Raw genomic sequence first — 21,831 nt, forward strand, 5'->3', positions numbered from 1 at the left:
TTTTCATTAGGTGCTGGGGAGAATTATTAATTGCATGTGTTTGTGATATATGCAAATAAGGTGCATGTGAATAAATAAAGCAGTTAAACACTTAGTGTTGTTAAAACTATTACTTTAAGGGTAAGATGTAAATTTAAAAAACTAACTATATTTATAATAAAGGTTAGGATTTTTCAAGGGCATCTCCACAATGGCTTTGCATTTTTTTGCAATTTTGCAATTGGCTACCATGTTTTAAAGTTCCATAAAAAAATCTCAGCTTTCATTTAGTAATGTGACTTATAGTAACTTGCAAGTGTTGCGTGTGTTTCCTTCTCTACTAGCAGCCAAGGAAACATTCACCACCAAGCCTGAACTTTGGAAGTCCTTGCTGCTTCTGTGTGCTCTGTAACACAGTTCACGTGGATGGACAGAGCCATTGCAACTCCCATCTCTATCTCCACTGGTGTTGATGCACCAGCTGCAATAATATTTCAAGTCAATCCCTGATTAGTTAGGGGAAGGTCAGCTATTTCTGACTGGCCTTGCCCAAACAGAAACAGAATGAAGCTCTGCCATCAGTGTCCTAAAATAGAAGGCCTTTTTCATCTGTCAGGCTTGACTCAGACACATGGAACACTAATTAGGAGACACGAATCGACTCGCAGGGCATTGAGAAGAAGGGCACAGGCAGAAAGTCAAGTGAAGAGAAACTTCTTCAGCTATGCACTGTATTCTCCAAACAGCTTTTTAGTCACTTTCCCAGTAATTTGATTTATTTTAGTGTTTCTTCTTAAGAAACTAAGCGTTTTTTTTTAAGAAAACTTTGATAATGAAACTGAGTGTGGGGATTTTTTTTGGAGGTTTCTTTGCAGCTTTGGGGGTTTTGCTTTTTTTGGTGGCATTTGGAACTGATTATTGGCTTCTTGCTACAGAAGTGGGAAGGTGTTCAAAAGTACCTGAAGATGCTGGGGTTAGTATGGACATTTTTATTTATAATGAGAATTATATATGTAGATTTCTTGGAATTGTTTATTTTGCAAGAATTTACTTCTGTATGAACGTTGGAATATGCTCATTTTGACCTGGAGGCTTACAAGCCTTCTTTAAAACCTCTTGTAACCAGTTTTAATCAACTCTAAAATGAATTTGTCTTTTGTGATACTACTTTTGCAACATGACATTCTTTCAAAGGAAGTATAACTGTTTGGATATGCTATAGCTAGCCTATATTCAGACAGGCTGTTTCATTATGATGGTGGTGGTTTCTACTTCAACATTTAATTTCAATTGAATTTGATTTCTTCAGCCATTTAAGAATTGTATGATAATGTCTTCCTTTTAATTTTTTTTCCCCTCCCATAGGGAGAGAAGGCCACTTTCCATCATGAAGGTTTCTTTTGGAGGTGCTGGTTTAGTGGAGATGTAGGAGAAAATAATGCCAGTATGTGGAATTTCTGGTACAGTAAGTAACTTTTCCCTTTTACACCTACAGTAGTTTGTTCTCAAAATTGTTGGGCTCTTTTTTCCTGTCTTGTGAATCACCAGGTTTCATATGGCTTCTTTGGTTCTTCAGCTACCCTAAAATAAATTCTTGACAAACATTTTTGTAATCTATACTAAAGGAAAGCCTGGGAAAAGTATGTTTACATACCACATGTTTAACTTTCAGCTTATGCTGTGAGTGTTAAGGCTGCCCTGTTAACCTGAGTCCATTCTTATCAGGACAGTCTCCTGCCACTTACTGTTAAACAGACTGTTTATTTCTGATACATAGGGAAAAGGAGCTTAGTGGTTAGGATGGTCCATGACTTTTTGCTTGGAGAGTTTCTCCATCTAGTTCTACAGGTGGGTTAAGGAGGGCATGGGCGATTCCACTGTGAAAGTGGTGTAGGACACATCATTTCCAGAAAAATTCCTCTACTAAATTCAAAGATGACCCTTTGCTTTCTTTTACTACATGCCAGGATTCTGGAAGATCAGATAGTATTTTACAACCAAAATCTCCCATGAAGAAGAGGTCAAGCAAAACTTCTTTTCCTGTCTTTGACCATACCTCTGAGGTACAGAGCTCCCTCTCCTTATTGCAAGATTTCCACAATCCTTGTGAAAAGCAGGTGCCATCATACGAATTTGACTTCAATAACCCATATTTTACTGAATATATTGCTTGGTCTTAGGTGGCAAATGTAATATTCACTGTAGTTAATTTCTCCTTGTTATTTATCTGGAGAATTCTGTGGTCAGAAATCTGAAATTTAAATGTGGTTTAAGCTATAGTCAGCCTTTATCTTTCACAAGGGAGAAGGTGATGTTTTAGATGCATTTAATATAAAGGGTGAAATTACCCTTCTCTGGACATATTGATTCCATAGACTAAACTCATATTTTTGGGGCCTGTAAACTTTCTGAAGATGCTTGATATTTTTCATTGTTCTTTCACAGAGAAAAAGTAATTTCCTAGGGTGTTTTTTTTTGGTGGTTGTTTGGTTGTTGTGGGGTTTTTTTTGGTGTTTTTGTTGGTTTTTTTGGTGGGATATGCAATAATGAGAGGGACATAATTAACCCTCACAAGAGAAAGGTACATATGCCTATAAAAACCGTATGTATGCATTGCATATAAATTGCTGTGTGCCTTTGGCAAGGCTGCTTTACTGTTCCTATAGTACAAATCTGTGTTGCCCTTTAAGGAATACTGCTGGCTGGATAACCAGGCTGGTATCTCTTACCAAACCAAATCCACTGCTAGCTATTACCTGGGAAAGAACCTGGAATCTCGACCTATGAAACTCAGTTTGCCCATTTGAAGAAAAGGCTTAAAGTACTTTATTGTTAAGGCAGTAAAATAGTAATCTTTAGCTTTCTTTCACTTTTAGCTAACCAGTCACCTTCTAAGAATTGTACACATGCTTACCTGTCACCATTTCCTCTTATCCGAGATGAACACAACTCAACTTCCTATGACTCTGCAATCAGTAAGTATTTTTTTGGCTGAAAAATGCATGGATACAATGCCTAGTTTCAGGAAAACAGTTTGGATGCTTCAGTATAAAACAGCCTTATCGCTCCCCACAGTTTAATTAATAGAGTTTTGGTTTTTCGTACTTCTCATAATTTTACAACATGCATATTTAAACCACTGTTTAGCAAAGCACTTAAATGAATGCTCAGCTTTAAGCATGATGGCAAAGTGGAAGTAATTCCTAAAAAAAGAGACATTTCCTTTTTAGTCCTTTTTTCTCTGACATAAAAAGTATCTTCCTTGGGCTGAATGCATTAAACAAGTACTCCTTCTCATGTATTCCAGTAAAAATGTTTTTCTGTTAAATAAATAGCCACATGTGGAAATATATTGCATTTTTATGTTATGAAGAAGGAGGAGAGGGGCCTTGATACTGTCTAAGTTTATTCAACTAACTCAGATATACTGCACCGACTGCTGCATGTGCCAGTTTCTCGCCATTGACATTATAGGGAGCTGAGGCACTGAAACCACTCTTAACAGTGTGTGCTGTACATGAATAATGTAGTCTAACACTGTAGCAATGGGCAGTTTTGGTTTTTGAACTAAACTTTTTTAGAGAGTATATATATTCTCTATAATAGTTTAGAATACTGTTAAACAGAGATACTAAAACTGAGAAACTCTAGTTCTACAACAGAGGTACATATATAGATGGAAGTTATGCAGTAATTGAAAACTTTATGTTTGAATAATGCCTGGAAAGCCCTATTTGTACAACTCTTAAAAACTACTTAAAAATATTTGTCACATTTCATCAGATCAAGGGCTTTATACAGACGTATTTGAAATAAATCACTTCTGATACCTATTTCATATGACTTTTAAAATAACCTGTGATGTGTGGATGCAGCATGTCTCTGAGCAAACTGGCTCGGTGACTTAAGTGATCTCTTCATGTCCTGAAACTATAATTGTGCCTTTGCTAACTTTGAAGTGTCTTCAGAATCCAATTTTTATGCAGCAGACATGAAAAAGAAAATAAGTTGGACTGATAATGCTCCTATTAATCTTTAGAAATTATGAACTGTTTGTCTAGGAAGAATTCAGACCTCATTCAGAGATCTAATCTGTAACTTCACAGTGCATCTAGAACAGTTTATCTTTCCATTTGAAACTGACAGAGTCATCAATTCCTAATAATCTAGACAGAGTTTGTATTCCACCATTCACTCATACATTCATAAAGGATCCTCAAATTGTACTGCATGATTACACAGAAGTGGACAAACAAAGAATAAGGAAAGGAGAAGGAATATCATCAAAAGTTTAATTAATTTTAGTTAATGTTTGCCAAAAGAACCAATGCTCAAATATAATTTTCCTATCTATATTTCATATTAGGAGATTAAAAATAGACAGAACTGTACTATAGATGCTGTCCCAAGTAGAGTATATTCAGAGCCATTCCTGCTGTATAAATAGATACAGTTGGATTGCTTTTGAACTCATTAAAACTGAAGAGGGTTTTTTTTAATGCCTCCAGTTCATTTTCAGCATCCAAGCTGAGTTATTTACTGGAGCAAGTATGCTTGTTCAAGAATCTTTCACAACTTTTTATGAAGAAGGTTATGTCATCATCTCTTCTGTTAGTTCAAAATTTGTTTCTTCTTTATTCTAGTTTGACAGTCCTGCCAATGATACTCCGCAAATGAGTTTTTAAAACCTTGCTGCAACTGCAGTTGCTAAATTAAGAAATGCTAGAAGGTTATCCTCTTCTTGATTCACAAAGGAGGAAATGCTTCTCTGTAAAAGCCAGGGGCAAAACCCCTCAGTTTGATTTCACGAAGAAGATTTAATCAACTATTTGTATATCCAGTTGGCTGCATCTCATACCTTGCATCAGCTAAGCACAGAACAAAAGGGCACTACCAAAAGATTGAGGTTATTGTCCCTTTTTTTGGTTCTGCTTCTGTTTCTTGATACAACAGTACCATTTTCATGGCTCATAGCCATATTCACTTTTGGGGGATAAAAAAAAATCTCCCACACAGATGTATCACTGTGGTGTTAGTGAGTCCCTCAAGTTCTATTTTAATTAGGAATGGATAAGAAGAAATATTCTGTCATCTGAAAAATACTTATTTTGCTTTTTGTAGAAAAAAAAGCAGTTAAATAAAACCCTTTAAACTTAATTAGAAAAATCAAACATGTATGTACAACACATTTTTCTAAAATTTCTGACTTTCTGTTTACAGAACTGTTAGTTTCTGAGCAAGCAAAGACAGGTGACTTCTTTTACAGACTGTTGGGATTAAGAGACCTTTGGGACCTTGTCAGAGGAATTTGCATTTAACTGCAGCCCCTAGTGGAAATGCAAGTTTGGTTTGTTGGTGGAGTGCCATGTTACCATCCAATTAAGAAGGGCTCGGGCAAAGATAAGTTTCCTGAAGAACATAAAATCTGTGATGATTTTTTGAGTGCAGTGTCTGGACCAAGTTCTCTGTTGACATAACTCCTTTCGCTTTAGTATCAGTAGGAATTTGGTTCAGAGCTTTTCTGGGCCAGAATTCAAAAGAAGCTCAATCAATTCCCTCTTAGCTTGTTTACATCTTTTTGTATGTTGGTTTTATGATGTTTGTGTGGTTTTTCCTAAAAGATTCAAAACACTGAGGACCTTGAAGTTCAGTGTTATAATATACCTTAGAAAACCTTTAGGCCAAAAGCTTGGTTCATCCTGCTGTACAAACCCGTGAGCTCTTGGTGTCCAGAATTATAGCCTTAGATGGAAAGACAGAACAGTCTACAGTGATGCTTACATTGGAGATTTGAATGCATGTTTTAATGCCTCAGATATCTTTTCATCTTCTCTGTCAGATGCATGATCAGTTTCAAAGGTTTAGACAGCACTGCTTTGAAATTGCAACTTGCTGTATCATTTAACCACAGTTGTAATGATTTTGTTCGTTCACTGGTTTTGTTAAATATCTTGGCAGAGTATAGAGGTCTTCATCTACCTGCAGTGTAAGGTGTGGTCCACAGCTGTGCTAACCATCATTTATGGTTAATGCACTTAAAGAAATTTGTAGGCCATGTCATTTATCTTGACCTGAAACAGGCATCTAAACGACCTCAGGGGAAGCCTGACTCAAGTGACTTTTTGTGATGGTACAGTGGTTTATAGTGACAGCTGTTGTAGTGTGCAGCTCTTAAGTAGACTTAGACAGCACCTCACTGTGTTGCCAGCAAATTCATTTATAGGAAGATTCACAAACATGTGCGACAAACTACAACCTAGGAATAAAAAAAAATAAATTAGCCCATACAATAAAAGTGCCAGAGTGATGACCTCTACATTCTAAAATAATCATACATTTGTATAATCATAATCAATTTGGTTATCCTGTCAGGCTATTTTGAAAACATAATAATATAGTACTTAAATAATAATTCATTGCTAGCTAGATTAATGCATGGTATCATGTCATTAGATTACTTAACACTGACATTCAAGGATTATCACACTTCTATAAAACTCTTTTACTAAAGGACAATACTAGGCCTGTTTTTGAAAAATGAACAAATCCTTTCTTGTACCAGTAGTTCTGTTAGTTATAGTGAGATTATTCTTGAGAAAAAGAAGTGCAAAATCTAGCACTCAGTTAAGTCATTCATTTTATTTTTGAGAGGGTTTTTTTTCAACTTGATTTGGACATAAACAATAGTTCCTTAACTGTTGTAAATTGCCCCAGTGCCTTCTGAAGCTAAATTGGAAGCCGTTTAATGGGCTGCACTGACACATTAGTTTAATACTCTGATTTGTAGCTGCTAATACTTTTTTTCCTGACTATTAGTATCTTATTTTGTCCAGTACTGGGCACATTGCCAGCATTTGAAGTAGTGCCTGATATAATGTAGAATACACAATGTTTATAGGACTGAAGTGAAATACTGGTTCAGCAACTGTTAAATATAAAATGGTGTGATCAAATTTATTGGCAGGTTTGTTACTGGGTTGAAATTGATGTAGGGTAGTCCAGAAAATATCAGCAATGAAATCTGAAAATAAAGATTGTACAGTGAAATGTTAGCAGTAGCCTATTTCTAAGACAAAAAAATACTGTTTCAAAACACAGTCACAAAATTGCCCATGAGAGATTGTAATACAGTACATTTACTAAGGGAGAACTCCCCAGCCACCAAGCAGTGATAAAGCAAGAAGTATTTAAAAAAGCTTTGTATTAATACTGTGAATATTGTATTTGTTTTACTGTTAAGGTTATTAAACAAAAAAGATTATTACTACTAAGGGATACTAAAAGGTACTGAGTGAAACTGAGAAAAGTCTTGCAAGGTTTACTGCATTGCCAGGTGTGTCTTCTGCACTGCTGATGAGATCTGTGATCTCATTTACAATTGTTTATCTGCAGAGGAGATACTCTTGATTTCGAGCAGTTCAGGTTCTTCACCTTTCACTGTATTTTGCATTATGGGGGCGATACTTTTGTCAAAAGCATTTTGATATCTCTTACATTAAATAGAGAGGTAAAAAAAGACATATTCTAAAATAAAATCCACAGTCAAATCACAGGAAAGCTTTAATTCAGGATGTGAGCTTGTGGATGAAAATTCAAGGCAACTTTTCCAAGTCATTTTGCCTATCCTTAGTAATGTTTATGCAGCACTGTACTCACACATGCTTCAAAAAGTATTTCAGCTTTGTAATGCTTATAATATGTATTTATATTAAATTCCTTATTAAGTGGCTGGGTTTTTTTGTTTTTTTGATAGGCCATAGAAAGTGTATGGGCCGATGGCTGAGATTTTAAAACACTTGAAGCCAGCAAGGTCAATAATACATGTGGTATGGTTTCATGAGGTTGATGTTAATATCTCTGACAGTAGATGGGTGTCACATTGTGTTGTCAGCTAACCTGTTCCTTAATAACCCGTTATGGAGCTTCAGAGGTGTGCATGGCTACTAAACAAGTGTGTCTTGTAGGTGACGCAGCTGTGTAACTTTGTGAAATGTATCTCTGCTTCTCTTTCACATCATGCATCAGTAGCATCTTAAAACATGATTTTGTGCTTCAATTTATAATCAATGCTGGGGTCTAGTACACTAAAAAAGGGGGCTTTTGATAATTTTCAACCATTTCTCCAAAATTTGGTCCCTTACTCAAAACCAGATACTTCTTCTAGTTTTCAAATGATGCAGAAGTTTCCAGAGGGATCCGAATTAGGATCTTTAGAGAGAAAAGCAAGTAGCAAGGGAAAACTACAGGTCATGCGGTTTTGGAGGAATATACTGCAGCTATAATATTCCCATAGTATACAGGCCGAACGGTGCAGAGCTCAAAGACAAGTGTACTGTCTGTACTCCTGTTGTAGTTTAAATAGTATTTTATATTTAGGCTTGCCTGTCACTGCCAAGGCAAATGTTGTACCCAACAAAGGGGCAGCTTACCAAGGCAAGTTACAGAACCTTCTGTTTAGCACCTTGCAACACAAGAGCAATGGTATCCAAGATTATTGTTGCAGATAGGTTTACCTTGGACTCTGCGGTAGTGCTTGTACTTTATTTCATCTGTTGTAGGGAATACTTGGAATAATGCATGTATTTGAGGTAGCTAACTCAAACATATCTGTGAAGTACCTTACAGAGGCAAGTACTCATTGTCATCTGGACCAGAACATGGGCTGTGTTATGAACTGCCTCAGTGGGACTTGAAATGGTGCAAACTTCTGTTAACACTTGTATAGGTACACATTATTTCTTGAAACAGGCTGCTTGGATCACAACGGCAGCCCTTTTCGTGGGATATAAAGAAACATAATTCAAAGCAGCATCCTCTGTTGCATTTTGTCTGTCATGGTTCACCTCGGAGCGGAAAAGTCTTTGACTTGAAGAGTAAGTTCATTCTTAGGAAGGTTTAATTTCAACCAGCTCTTTTGTGTTCATCTACAGATGCCAGCTAAGCTAAATGACAGCAATAGGGCTGCATTGTAATTTTGAAAGATTAGCCCCGTAGGAACTGATCTTGCCCATCTAGGCAGAGAAAATCAGAAAAGTGGTCTGAGCAAAAATGATCTAAATATGAAATAAGTGAAGCCTTCTTTGCAGAAAAATGGTTGCTTTTTAACTCCCTTAATAAAGAAAAAAGTCTAAATTCTCTTAGGATGGTTCCTCAGGCCTGTGCCACAAATGATCCAAATTACTTGCTGTCTTGCAGATTAGAGGGCATAGTCCTTTTCTTGGAAAAATCACAGATTTGGGAGCATTGCAGACTTTTCCTCTGTCAACTATACTCTGTTTTCTAATTGTTGTTTAATGATGGAGTTAGCTGGATAAACAAGTATTAGAATCATCAGTATTTATCCATGATTCTGTAGGGTAAATAGTTATTTCTAGAAAAATACAATGGAAGCTTATTTCAGGTGATAGTTAGGTCAAATCAATATTTCACATATAACGCATAAAATAATTATGCTGTTGAGCAAAGAAACATCCTTTCAGTTATTTAGTTACAAAGAGGTTTAAAAAAAATGTTCATCAGTTACATTTGTACTCCTTTTGTTTTCCGTTTTCAGGAATATTTGAACAAATCAAGCTTTTCTGGTAAAATTTCACTAAAAGCAGACTTCAAAGCTTCCTGTATGAAGAGCAGATAATGAAACTGGATACTGATTTTGTAATGCTGGAGAATCTTGTGTCCTCATCCATTCAGAAAATAGAAACAGTGCTGTACGACTTAGGTGACTTACCATAATGGTATCGAAGCAAGCTTTTTCAAGGTCCATTTTGGCCAATGTGTCCTATTATGTAGCATGACTTTGAAGTACCTTGGGCCATCTATGTAAAAGAGTTGGGTGGTTATAGACTGATTTAGAGGTATTAGGTTTTAAATGAGGAAGTAATGTCCCATGGACTTGGGGACTGCAATGAAGCCTAGCAAAGTAGCCCCATGAGTAAAATAATATGAAATTGCTTCAGAAACCCAACACTGAAGGACTTGAGAGATTTACCTTTCTAGGTCTCCGTTCACTGTCCATTTGCATTAAGTGAATCATTTAACTATGTGTTTAACTTTAAACAGGTGCCTAAATCCTGTAAGAGGTAGAGTACTTAAAGCAGAACACCTACGTAACTGCTTTGCTGAGCCACAGCCTTATTTCTTACCTACTCTTTCCTTTTTTGTTGTTTTTGTTGTTGTTGTTGTTTATGTGGAAAGAAGACTTGTATTGGATATGAACCAAAACACAATTTTAACCCTTCTGCCAGCTACTTTCAGGCACATTCATCCTTCCTGTGCCTAAATCTGCTGATCAGTGTGGCGGAAAATTGTCTCTGAATGTTTGCCTGGATTATAAAGGATGTTATTTAGCAAGTGTGGCTAATGTGATGTGGTGAATGTGATGTAGCTAACACACTTACAAGGCTGATAGAAGTAAGATGGTGTATACTTTAACATGAGTTAAGATGGTCAAGTTAAAAACTGTAGATTTTTGGAACATATTAGTGGGAATGATAATGATTAGCTGATAATGTCTAGCACACCTTCAGATTTCAGATAAGAGCAAACCCAAATTATTCCAGAATAGCTGGCTCTAACAAGCTGTATGAATTTGAAACTTTCAGGATACGAACCGGTATAATAGTTGCTTGGTTGTGTTTTGCTATAACAGTAAGTAGGTGCTGTCAAATGATAAGTGGCAGTTTCTTTTGTGACTCACTTTTCCTGACTTGCCAGCTGGCTTATATGCTTTCCCTCAGTTGGGTGGAAATGTTTTTCACTGACTGAATTGTCAGTGCTTCAAGATTTTCAGATGTGATGATGGAGATCTTTGCAACTCATAATTTTACTAATGGGTTGTGTTAATGTACCAATTTTTAAATTCATGGGAAAAATTTATGTCACTCTTGTAGCATTTGTAAAATGATGACTTTGTTAAATGGATGTGCAATTAACCAGCTAAAAAATAATTGTTAGAAAGACTCTTTTGGCCAGAGTATGTCACAAAACTCTCGGCTCATTTATCACCAGCTGCATCCATTAATTCAGCACTGCTTGGCACTGTCTAACAGGGGCTTCTGAAACATCACATTTTAAATTTAATAAAATACAAAGAGCTTTAGAGCAGGAATAGACTGGTTTAAAATACTTAACTGTTTTTCAGAAACCAGTTTACATTTTTTGAGTTTCTCCCCCCTCCTTCTTTAGATTTCTGTCTATTGAATGGGACTATATATAAGGACAATTATCCAGCTGTAAATTGTAGAGAACTTACAGACTGCTATTGCTGATATGGTCTGAGCACTGAGAATGTCAAGATATTGCAGCTCTCTGCTTTTCCCAGACAATTTTGGTAAAACAATTGTATCCTGTCAATCCAATCATTTATCCCAAAGAATCATTGCTGCAGCTTTGGTGTACCATTTTCTAAAGAGCATAAATTGGGTCAAGTTGCTATCTTACTAATCACTGCTAAACACTGAGCAGACAGATTTCATTTGTGGTAACTTACAACCTATTTTCCATGTTCATTAGGTAGGGAATGGCATTCAAACCTAATTTGGACCACATGATATATAATGTATATGTACAATAGAGTAAATGTTTCATTCGTTAATAAGGCAAGTGAAAAGAGAGGGAGAAAAGAAAAATCTTTGTTAGCCAAATGTGTCACTTGTTCAAGTTCTAAAAAGTGTTGTATTCTTTTTCCCTTCTTCACTTGCTCCAGTTTACCGAGGCTTCTGGACAGTTCTCATGCTCTTGGGAGTGCTCACTGTTGTGATGGCGAGTTTCTTCATCATCTGTGCAGCTCCCTTTGCCAGCCACATTCTGTACAAAGCAGGAGGAGGCTTTTTCATCATTGCTGGTGGGTATACTGTTTGCTTTAGTAAATTAAAGAATAGAAAGGATGAGGTATTTCTTCCGTTTTCCTTGACCAAAAACTGTAAACTGTATTAAGCATGGTTAAAAGAAAGAAAAAAGCATACACTTCTATCCTTTGGCTTGTGGAGTACCTGCCTGGAAGACAAGTCTTCCCACAGTTATTTAGCCATGAAACTATTCTAAAAGCTATTTTTGGATTAAGACAAAAAAAAAACCAATCCAGGACAAATGATGGAATTCTATTGCAATTTCAATCTACTTTTTCAGCAGGAAAAAGAATGCATATTTAGAGATGCTGCCTTACAGGATTCTCAAGAGCTTTAGCTAAGGAAAGGATTTTTTTTATCAGTGACACAAAAGGTGATTATGGTGAGCTCTAAAGAAATTGGGAAACAGAGCACATTCACATGACCAATATAGGAGAAATGTTTTGGATGTGATTGGAGTAAGTGGGAGCTCTAAACCTCTGTGAATGAAAGATAACAAATAAGTGAATTCCCTCCTTCCTTGTAACCCACATGTACTGTGGAGGATGCACCCTTCCAGGATTCAGCTGATATGGGCAGCTCTCTGTGATGCTGTTCAGTTAACCTTGAAAAGTCTGGGGAGATATCACACTGGTGTGCAAGATACAGTTGTATGGGATGTAAATGATGGTGTGTGATAGATGTACAAGATAGAATGTGCTCAATCACTCTTCTTTCTGTAAAGCCTGGTGAGAGGCAGTGCTGTGAGAGCACTGTTGTGTTACAGTGTAGGGCCGCTCGTGTCAGGACCAAAAGGCCTGGGCTCTCTTTCTGCTTCTGTTGCTGACCTGCTGACCTTGCTTACCCACTTCACCTCACAGCAATTTCTATGCAGCTAGTGATCATTATTCCCTTTTCAAGGACCTTCAGTGAAGTGCTGGAAGTATTTTATAATATTTTTGCTGAAAAAAACTCCTACATACTTGCATTTGATCCCTTGAGAATTGCTCCTCCACACTTTTAAACGACATAAAATAATATTCATAGTCTGACAGAAATCCTAAGATACTTCAATGCTTTTTGTTACTAATTGGCAGGGTAAGAGCCCATGTGAGTCCTGATCTTTCTGCATTTGTAATCTGTAAAACCCTCATCTGTCACTAGAAAGTAGCAGAGGCTGTTAGAGAGGTAAAGGGCACTTGAAAGACATCAGGACCCAATGGGCAGAGGTGCCAAGCGACATGTGTGTTCTCTACTCTGAGTCAATTCATCTACCTTCATTTAAGCAGGGGAAACTTAGATCCCCAAGTCTATGCTAGTCTTCCATGGCTTCCCTAGGAGGCCTGCAAGAGGCCATAACATTCATTGGCAGTAAAACTAGTAGGTATGTAAGAAGCTCCCTCAGCTGGGAATTCATTTCATCCTGAAAGAAGGGCCTAATTGGATCAGCTGAATGCACCTATGGGGGAACCCTACACCTCTCTTTCTTTTACTGAGGGAATCTAGAGTCACTATTTTTGGGGGTGTGTGAAGTGGGCTTTATTATCCCAGTGTGTGAGCTTGGGCTTCTCTCTTTGCCCCTCGTAACCTTTGTCCCTATAGAGCAGCTGTTCTTCAAGGGAAATTCTGAATTTTTACTATACATATCTGTAGTACCTTTCGACTTCAGGACTGTTCTTAATCAGGCCTTCAGAGAAGAGCTGTGTTACTTTCGCTGTTAACATTGTTGCTGAAAAGCAAAGATATTTAGCAAAATCCTGCTATGATTTGCCAAAAGGTTGTGGTGACAGCAGAATATAGGACCCTAGAGCCATTCAGTTTGCACAACACATTTTGACTTGGGTAGGGGGACACAGTTCCTGACCAAGCTGTTCTGCACCTATTCCCAGTCCCACCAGTAGGACAGGTCTGGTTGGGGAAGATACTTACCCTAAATATCATTATCCTATCCAACACTTCAGATCCACAAAAACATTAAAACAAAAAATGAGTTGCTCTCAGCTCTTCTCACAAGTACTCCTGTAGGTGAGGGTTTAATTATATCATGAATTAAAATCATGCTGGTGGGATAGACTTGCCTTTTGGAGGGACCTAGGAAAGGAGCCTAAACAGAGATCCTGAGTGACACAGAGTAAATTTAGGTTGGAAAGGACCTCTTGTAGCCATCTAGTCTGACTTCTCATTCAGAGCAGGCCTGTCTTCAAAGCTGGATCAGGCGGCTCAGAGCCTTATCTAGTCAAGTTTTTTAAATCTCCAGTAGTGGATGTTCCACAGCATCTTTGGGCACTTGTCCCAGTTTGACCAACTTAATTGTGAAAAATGTTTTTTTATATATATTTTCCTTATATCCACCTGAAATAATCCTTGCTGCAGCTTGTGATCATTGTGTCTCATCCTTTCAGTGTGCAGGTCTCTGAAGAGTGTCCCTATCTTCTCTATAACTCCGTGTAGAAAGATGAAGACTACTTCTTTAGATTAAAACTCCCCAGCTCGCTTGGCCTATCCTTGTCCTCCATCCCCTAATCGTCTTGATGGTCATCACCTCAGTTTATCAGTTTATCTCTCTTCCACCAGGGGGCCTCAAACTGGACACAGATTTCCAGATACAACGTCACAAGTGCTGAGTAAAAGGAAATATTATTTTCAAACTTGATGACTGTTTTCTTCCTAGTGCAGCCCTGTATGAAGTTAACTTTCATTTCTGTCAGACCTGCTTGAACTCTTGCACACTGAGAGCGACCATTCTTGTGCCTTAAAAAGTTGCCTGTGAGGGAGGAACAACCAGTTCTTCTGCCCCCCTTTGCCCTTCAAGGCTGCCTTTGTCCTTCAGGGCAGCCTCCCTTGGGATCCTGCAGGCTGAGGTCCTGAAGTTCTGGGACTTTATTTTCTACTCACCTGCCATATTCCTCCTAGTATACTAAACTCAGCCATTTCATGGCTGTTACAACCACAGCTAACACCATCTATCATATTCCTGACCAGTTTTTTCTTATTTGTGAGTAGCTGGTCCAGCAAAGCACTTCCATTAGTTGGTCTGTCCCACATCTGTTTCAAAAAGTTATCCTTGTTACAGTCCAGCTACCTATCTCCTAGATTGCTTGCTCTCTGCAGTGTTGCCCTTCTAGAAGGTATTGGGGTGGCTGAGTCCCTTATGAGAACCAGAAATCATAACTGTTTTTCCAGTCCACTTCCTCTTCTTGATTGGGTGGCCTGTAGCAGATGCCCACCATGACTACACCCTTTTTGTCCGCCTTGTCGCTTTTAATCCCTAAACTCATGTTACTTAGAAGATCTCCATCCATTCAAGATATTTCGTTGTGCAGACTGCAGTCATCCCACCCCATCTTAACTGTATGTTCTTAGTCTGTATTCATCCAGAAATGCATTCCAATCAAGCAAGCTGTCTCACCATGCCCGCAGCTGCAGTGGCACCATCCATCATCCAGTGACTGCAAAACTTGAATTCCTCCTGTGTTATTCCAACACTGAGTTAATTTATGTACATGCCTTTGGGATGGGCTTTCAGTTGTGCAGCTTTCTTAGTGGAAGTGTATGAGCCTTCCTCATTGAGCTGTTCCATGCAGATGCTCTCCATTCCTCCTGCTTATCTGGAGGCTTTGCTGTCCATCTGCCAATGGTCCTTGCTTGCATCTTTTCCCACAAGGTTACAGAGCTTGCTGTTCTTTCCCCATCTTGTCTGGTGGATCTCACCCCTCCCCAGGAGTCTTCGTATCTCAGAGAGGGTCCCGTCGTCACAGAAGCCAAAGCCCTGCTTGTGATGCTAGCTACAAAGCTAGGAGCTGATGCAGTGTGTACCAACTTTTGTACAGTTTATATTATATGTACAGACCATCATCACCTGCATTCCATGCTCTTACCTCTCACCCTCAGAGCCCTTTAATTACTGACTCAAGACCTCTCCGCCAGCATCATTAGTGCCCATATGTATGAACTGCAAAGGGTCTCCAAGGGCAAAAGGACAAAAGGAACCTCAGAAGCCTCTCCACAGTGTCACATATCTGGAGGCCAGAATAGTAGCAATCTTACCCACAGAGCAATTTTGCTGTCTGATCTGTGGCAGGGTCACACACTTGCCTTTTCTTCATCCTGATCTTTAAGAAAAAAGGCTGCCCACTTATTGAGTGGTGCAGCTGAACTACCACAAATGGAGGGGAACACACAATTGTTAGTATTGGGGGCAGCTCATTGACTAGCAGCTTTCCCTGTTAAGCTTTATAACCACATTAACTACCTCAGGCTGCAGGTGAAACTGCAGATGCTAACACCTGTGGGGAAAAGGTGCATATCAGTTCAATGATGCCACAGGCAGTGACATGAGCACTGTCTTTGCAGCCCTGCCTCCATGTCTAGAATATCAGGGGATGGACTATGAGCAGCTACAGCAGTGCAAACTGTAAGAAGCCCTATAGTTGCTTCAAAGATCATGGGAAAAGAAGGGAAAGCTGCCCTAAAATAATCACTTAGAGCAGCCCCCGGTAAAGTCCATAATTACCCTGGGCCTGTTCCTGCCTGGGTGGTGGTGAAAACTGCCCTTTTGTACTGATGTGAAACAAGCAAGCCCTCAGGATGTGCACAGAGCGTTACAGAAGCACACCCTTGTGAAGAAGCAAAATAAAAGTTCAAATATGACTTCTCCTTCCTGCCAAAAGAGTGAAAAAAACCCAGTATTTTAATTCTAGCTCCTAGATGAGGACAAAAATCTGTCTTCAGAGGTATATGCCAACTGTCATAACTCCTTAAGTGGGATCCTTTGCGTGTACTTCAGAGTGGAATGTCAACCTTACTTTTTAAATAAAGGTCACAAAAGGCCAAAGTAGGTGGTAGAATCTGTAATAAGGACAGGACCGAAAAATACAATTCGAAAAAAATACATACACACATATACAAGTTTTCCTCAAGTGAGATAAAAAGTTCTAAACTTCTAGGCACAAGTAAAAAGCTCCCATCATTCTTTCCAGCACCTGTTGTCTTCGTGTCTGCATAGTGAAAGATTCGTGCCATAAACAGCCATTCACCATTGACAAGTGAAAAGCATGTCTACGTGGGAAGAATGAGTACTAAAGGCCAGCATACTGCTTCTTGAATTCATAGACATTTCTAAAGGTTCTGTATTCTTTCTCCTCTGCAATATGCACAAGTATTTGTTTGAAAGAAATTCCAAAGAATAAATGCAAAAGACAGAAAAGACTGACCTCAGAGAAGCCTGTGTCTTATCACACTGCACAGAGCTGTGTATTAAACATGTGTGTTCTTAAAAAAAAAAAAAAAAAAAAAAAAAAGCAGCATTGAAAAAAAGAAAGAAAAAGGAGGGAAGCATTTATTTTTCTTAATCTCTCTCAGACATATTTCATGTTCTAGGAATAATTTTGCCCATCATTCCTGCTTCTTACAACTGCTGGTTTATTTTAAATTCACTAAAAGGCAAGGGCAAATGAACACCCAAGCACTATGCAAAAGGTCTAAATGCCGAAAATGTAGAAATACATCACAGCACACATTGTTCCTAAAAATATTTCAATCTCAGTAGTTCTGCCTAGGAGTTTGGCTAGGAGAGTTCATGACATTCACAATTGATAGTAAGTGCAAAACTGCGGGAACAGATTTCCCAGAATAAATATTCAGTAAACTCCTGTATAAGTTCTTAACTCCCATAAAATCATACCTCTGTGAAAATTAGACAAAAGGAGCACTAATGCATGAAATGCTCTTGGAGGCAACAGGACATGGGCAGTTTTTACTTAGTCTGATTCTACTGTTCAAGACGTTTCTTGAACACACTAAGCAATATACCTACTAATTAGCCTCCTTTAGCAGATAGTGAGAACCCTTAAATACTCCTTTAGTGCCTTAATTATCTAAGAGGGTTTACATATTCTGCCTTTCATTTTCTTCTCTTTTAAAGAAGGACATTTATCTCTGCTTGACATACATTTCTTCAGCAAATTTCCATACCCAACAATTTGCCACACACAGGTATTAACAGCTTGCTGTGAAATCACCCGATGGATTTTAGCTTCCCTGAAGTTGTTTTACCACTGGCAGCGCTGGCTTACCATTTTATACCTACATGGCGCCAGCTTTAGTTTAACCACCTGGAAGGTGTTGCTTCTGACTGCTGGAAGAGCAAGGGGTGCCCATTTTTAGATTAAAGCACCTCTGACCAAGTCTTGTTTTAACGGCAGATGCTTCTAACTAACCGGGATACTTGGCTTTGTATCTGCCCAGGGTGCCAGAGGTCATTCCAGATGTGCAAGGCCTGGTTATATGTACCTGCTGCTATAGTAAAGGAATATGCCTCACTGCTTTTTGCAATTACTCTTGTTTTTGACTAAGTTTGCTCTGATGTAGAGAATAAATAGAAGACTACAGACATTTGAAAATGCATAGGCACAGCCCTCTGAAGGGGGAAATTCCAATGTTCATGTGGACTTTGCCATATTATCAATGTATCTTTCCAAATCTTTGGGCTATAATTTCATTTTTGGTTGAGGTTTTGAAACTGTGAACAAACTCCATATCTGTACTAACTCCATTTATGAACTTGGTCCTGAATCTTTTTACATCAAAAGTTACTAGCTCTGTTTGGTTCTAATTTTCCTATGTTGCCTACATTATCTACTATCATTAGATCCTTTTATAGGAATCCTCTCTTGACTTATATTTGGAGAGTCTTTGATTTAATTTCTTCTTCTTTATGTCTGGCCATAAGGTGATCCTTCTCTCTGATTGTTTCACTGGTTTTATGTTTAATATAAGCGCAGTACTAAATTCCATCAAGACTGAGTTTTACTTAGGTAAAATACTTTCAAAATTGAATTTGTGCCTTTTAGAGTTGAATGTTGGGGTTTTTTTCAAACTTTGTTAGGAATTTGAGCCCTAGTAAAAAATGTAATCCTGAAAGTATATTTCATAGACAGAAAATGTGTCTGCCTCCTTTATTTAGTTTTCCTGTTTTCTTTCAGCCCCATAAAAATTGCACATCCTTTGGGATTTTCAGTCACATTTTGATTATGCCTCTGGTCAACTACTTGAGCTCATTCTTTGGTGGCCTTCAAAAGCCAGTGTTCGCAAACATTAAGTTGTGAGCTCTCACCTGTCAGATGTTTAGGATGTCCAGAATGTAAAGCTATTACATTTTGACCATAAAACACCAACATGAATGTCACCAGATCACTAATTTAAACTGTTGCAGCTAACCTGTCTGATCTTGTCTGAAGCAAATGAGGGAGTGATGACAAGAGTTGCTCCCTGATAAGTGGGTAGGAAGAGCAGGGAAGGGAGGTGATGAGGCAGCATCCCAGGGTGGGGATGGGCAAAGGTAACCATGGAAGCTTACCAGGACAAGTGGTTCTGGAATCAAATACTTGTCCATGGGTGCTTACAAAGTGCATTTGTGGGTTTTGCCAGAAGCGTCACATTTGTTCAGGGCGGCATTGCAAGTATTTAGGAGGATGGGGAAGAGACCACACATACCTTTGACTTATGCTCTGTGGCTCTGCAGCCTTTAGACCCAACTTTGGCAATAAGTGTTCCCAAGATTATGCACTGGCTTGTGGTTTTAATGAGGCACCTAAACATCCTGGGATAAAAACATAGGGTGGTGTCCCTCAAATATTTGAATGTTGGAATAGCTGCTGTAACTGTGCTGTGACAGCTGGAGCTAAGGGAGCAAGTGGGTACAGGCTGGAGCATGCAGAAAATTCAGACTTGTGCCCTCAGTTTTCCAGCAGATCTGCTAGAGCATCTGTGCTGCAGGCTTGCATTTCTCAAGTGTCCACATTCATCTGAAGTGAAATGGAATATTAGGAATGCAACTGATACTTTGGAAAGCACTTTCTTCTTATATCTCTTTCTGGTATATAGTAACAAAGAGGTTAACAAAGTTTGTAAAGACATGTGCTCCTATTACTATCACGTGTAAACAATCCAAAGGCCTTTCAGAGGAGTGGTTGGGAGAAAGCTGTGAGTTATGTGGTGGATTAATTCCAGGAAACTGTTGTATCCAACCTGAGGCTAATACTAATAGCCTGCTTCATAGCTAGTATTTCATTTTTGTTGGGTTTTGTTCCTATACCAGGAATTGATTTTCTAATGTGAAGGATTTTGAATTAAATACAATACATCTGAATTTGTCAGCAAAATATTTTAGTAGAATAGTCTGAAGGTAGCATGTTCCAAACAAAGCCCTTTTCATCAGAAAAAAGAAGCAAGTGTAGGGAGGTGAAGATGATAGAAAGATTTCTTTTCATACCTTATCCAAAAGTCTGTGACAGAAACAATGCCAACGTTTGGGAAGCGAAAGCAGGTATCTTTTTCTAGGTCATCTTGTCCCATCCTGTTCCTCCTCCTTCCATCTCCCTTGACCCTGAATTCAAAACAGTAAATACCTGTCTGAATTTTGTCCTAAACACACCTGTTATTCAATCTACCTACCAAACCCAGATAGATTCTTTGTCGTGGGAGTATGCCTTTCAGTGCAAATCAGAAGCAAGATGGAGATAATGCTTGTTAGAGCAAGCCAAAAGCAAAAAATATCCAGTGGTGGCTGTCTGTGCCTTGCAGACAGAGCCTCAAGCATTGATGTGTTTCTAGGTTTTACAATAAATGCACCCAGCATTTGTCTCACACTCTGTTGTTAAAACGTAGTGTTTCTTTTCCAGGTGTTTTGTTTTCGCTGGTAGTCGTGATGTATGTCATCTGGGTCCAGGCGATGGCTGATCTGGAAAACTACACAAACGTGAAAAAAATGGATTGCCCAGACTTTGCTGTTTATGTACGTTATGGCTGGTCTTTTATGCTGGCTCCTGTAGGAGTATTTTTTGCTTTATTAGCAGGAATGCTGTTCTTGTTGGTAGGACGTGCCATTTATTTACACTCAGACTAGTCATACACTGTTGAAGGGAATACAGGCACTTCATGAGAATTGTAAACTGGAACAAAATTTTATACGTTATTACTATTATGGCAATCCTAAGGGTGCAGGCAGACTTTTGGAAGTTCTTGTGTTTCTTGTTTAAGGGTATAGGACACAAAACTCAATGCAGGAACAAACCACCTTTAGTTGTTTTTAATTCTTCAGAAAGTACACACATGGTTCCCCATATTGTACTATTAGCAACATTTTTGCTGTTTTGCAAACAGAGGAAGGCAAAAATTTTCTGCAACCAAAAGCCCAACGTGAAGTGGGCCAGATCAACATTTTATACATCTGTCTTTTAACATTTACTTTGTGCTTCTGCTTGTGGAGAATGGTACAAGGTAGAGGAGAAAAACATTCAAACTCAGTAATTCAATCTACCTCTTCTCCTGTTTTCCAATACTTGCCTTAGCTTTAATACAAGCAAACATGTCTGCACTTTATAAAAATAGAGTGCAGTTGTTCATGCAGCATCCATGGGAAGAGGACAAGAGAGAAGACAATTGCCGTGAACAGCGACCTGGTGCTAGTCCATACATGTAAAAGCTTAACTGCTCCTGTTACACATTTCTCTTTTCTGTATGCATTTGAAAGCTGTATACTTCTGTGTTCTGAAATCCGTGTTTGTTGCATGATTCTATAAGCCAAAATGCCGTAGTTAAATCACTAGATGAAGTTATGACAAAGTTGTACTCTGAATTATAGCATTAGTATTTTAATCAAGTTTTAACCCTTTTATTTTTGAGTGGAATAATTGGCTCTTCCAACAAGCCTTTTCCATGTTGTGCAAAGTGATTTTTTTTATTAAAAAAGCTTTATTATGAAGACAATATCTAGGACATGAAAATTTATCTTTTACGTAGCCTTCATTTTCCCAAATATTAAAAATCTGCATTATAGACAAAATTCAACTTGCCTACTAGTCATCGCAGGGGAAGCAATGAGCCTAGCTAAGACAGTAGGGGAGATCGATTTGGTTCTGTATTGTAGGAGTGGCTGGTTCTATGTGTATGTACACATATGTTTGGAAGATGGGGTAAGGATGGGACTGCATGCATGGTATGGAAAAGATGGGGTGGACTTTTAACA

At 38.4% G+C, this 21,831-nt stretch overlaps 1 protein-coding gene across 1 annotated transcript; it reads left to right on the forward strand.

Moving 5' to 3' along the window:
* Positions 1–557: 557 nt before the first annotated feature.
* On the forward strand, positions 558–21,586 carry TMEM182 (transmembrane protein 182). Its single transcript, XM_005244584.4, has 5 exons — positions 558–952; positions 1,345–1,444; positions 2,856–2,954; positions 11,684–11,821; positions 20,486–21,586. The coding sequence occupies exons 1-5, from the start codon at positions 812–814 to the stop codon at positions 20,707–20,709; spliced, it is 702 nt and encodes a 233-aa protein (XP_005244641.3). The 5' UTR covers positions 558–811; the 3' UTR covers positions 20,710–21,586.
* The last annotated feature ends 245 nt before the right edge of the window (positions 21,587–21,831 follow it).

This window comes from Falco peregrinus, chromosome 4, assembly GCF_023634155.1.
Source record: "Falco peregrinus isolate bFalPer1 chromosome 4, bFalPer1.pri, whole genome shotgun sequence".
Classification (NCBI taxonomy): Eukaryota; Metazoa; Chordata; class Aves; order Falconiformes; family Falconidae; genus Falco; species Falco peregrinus.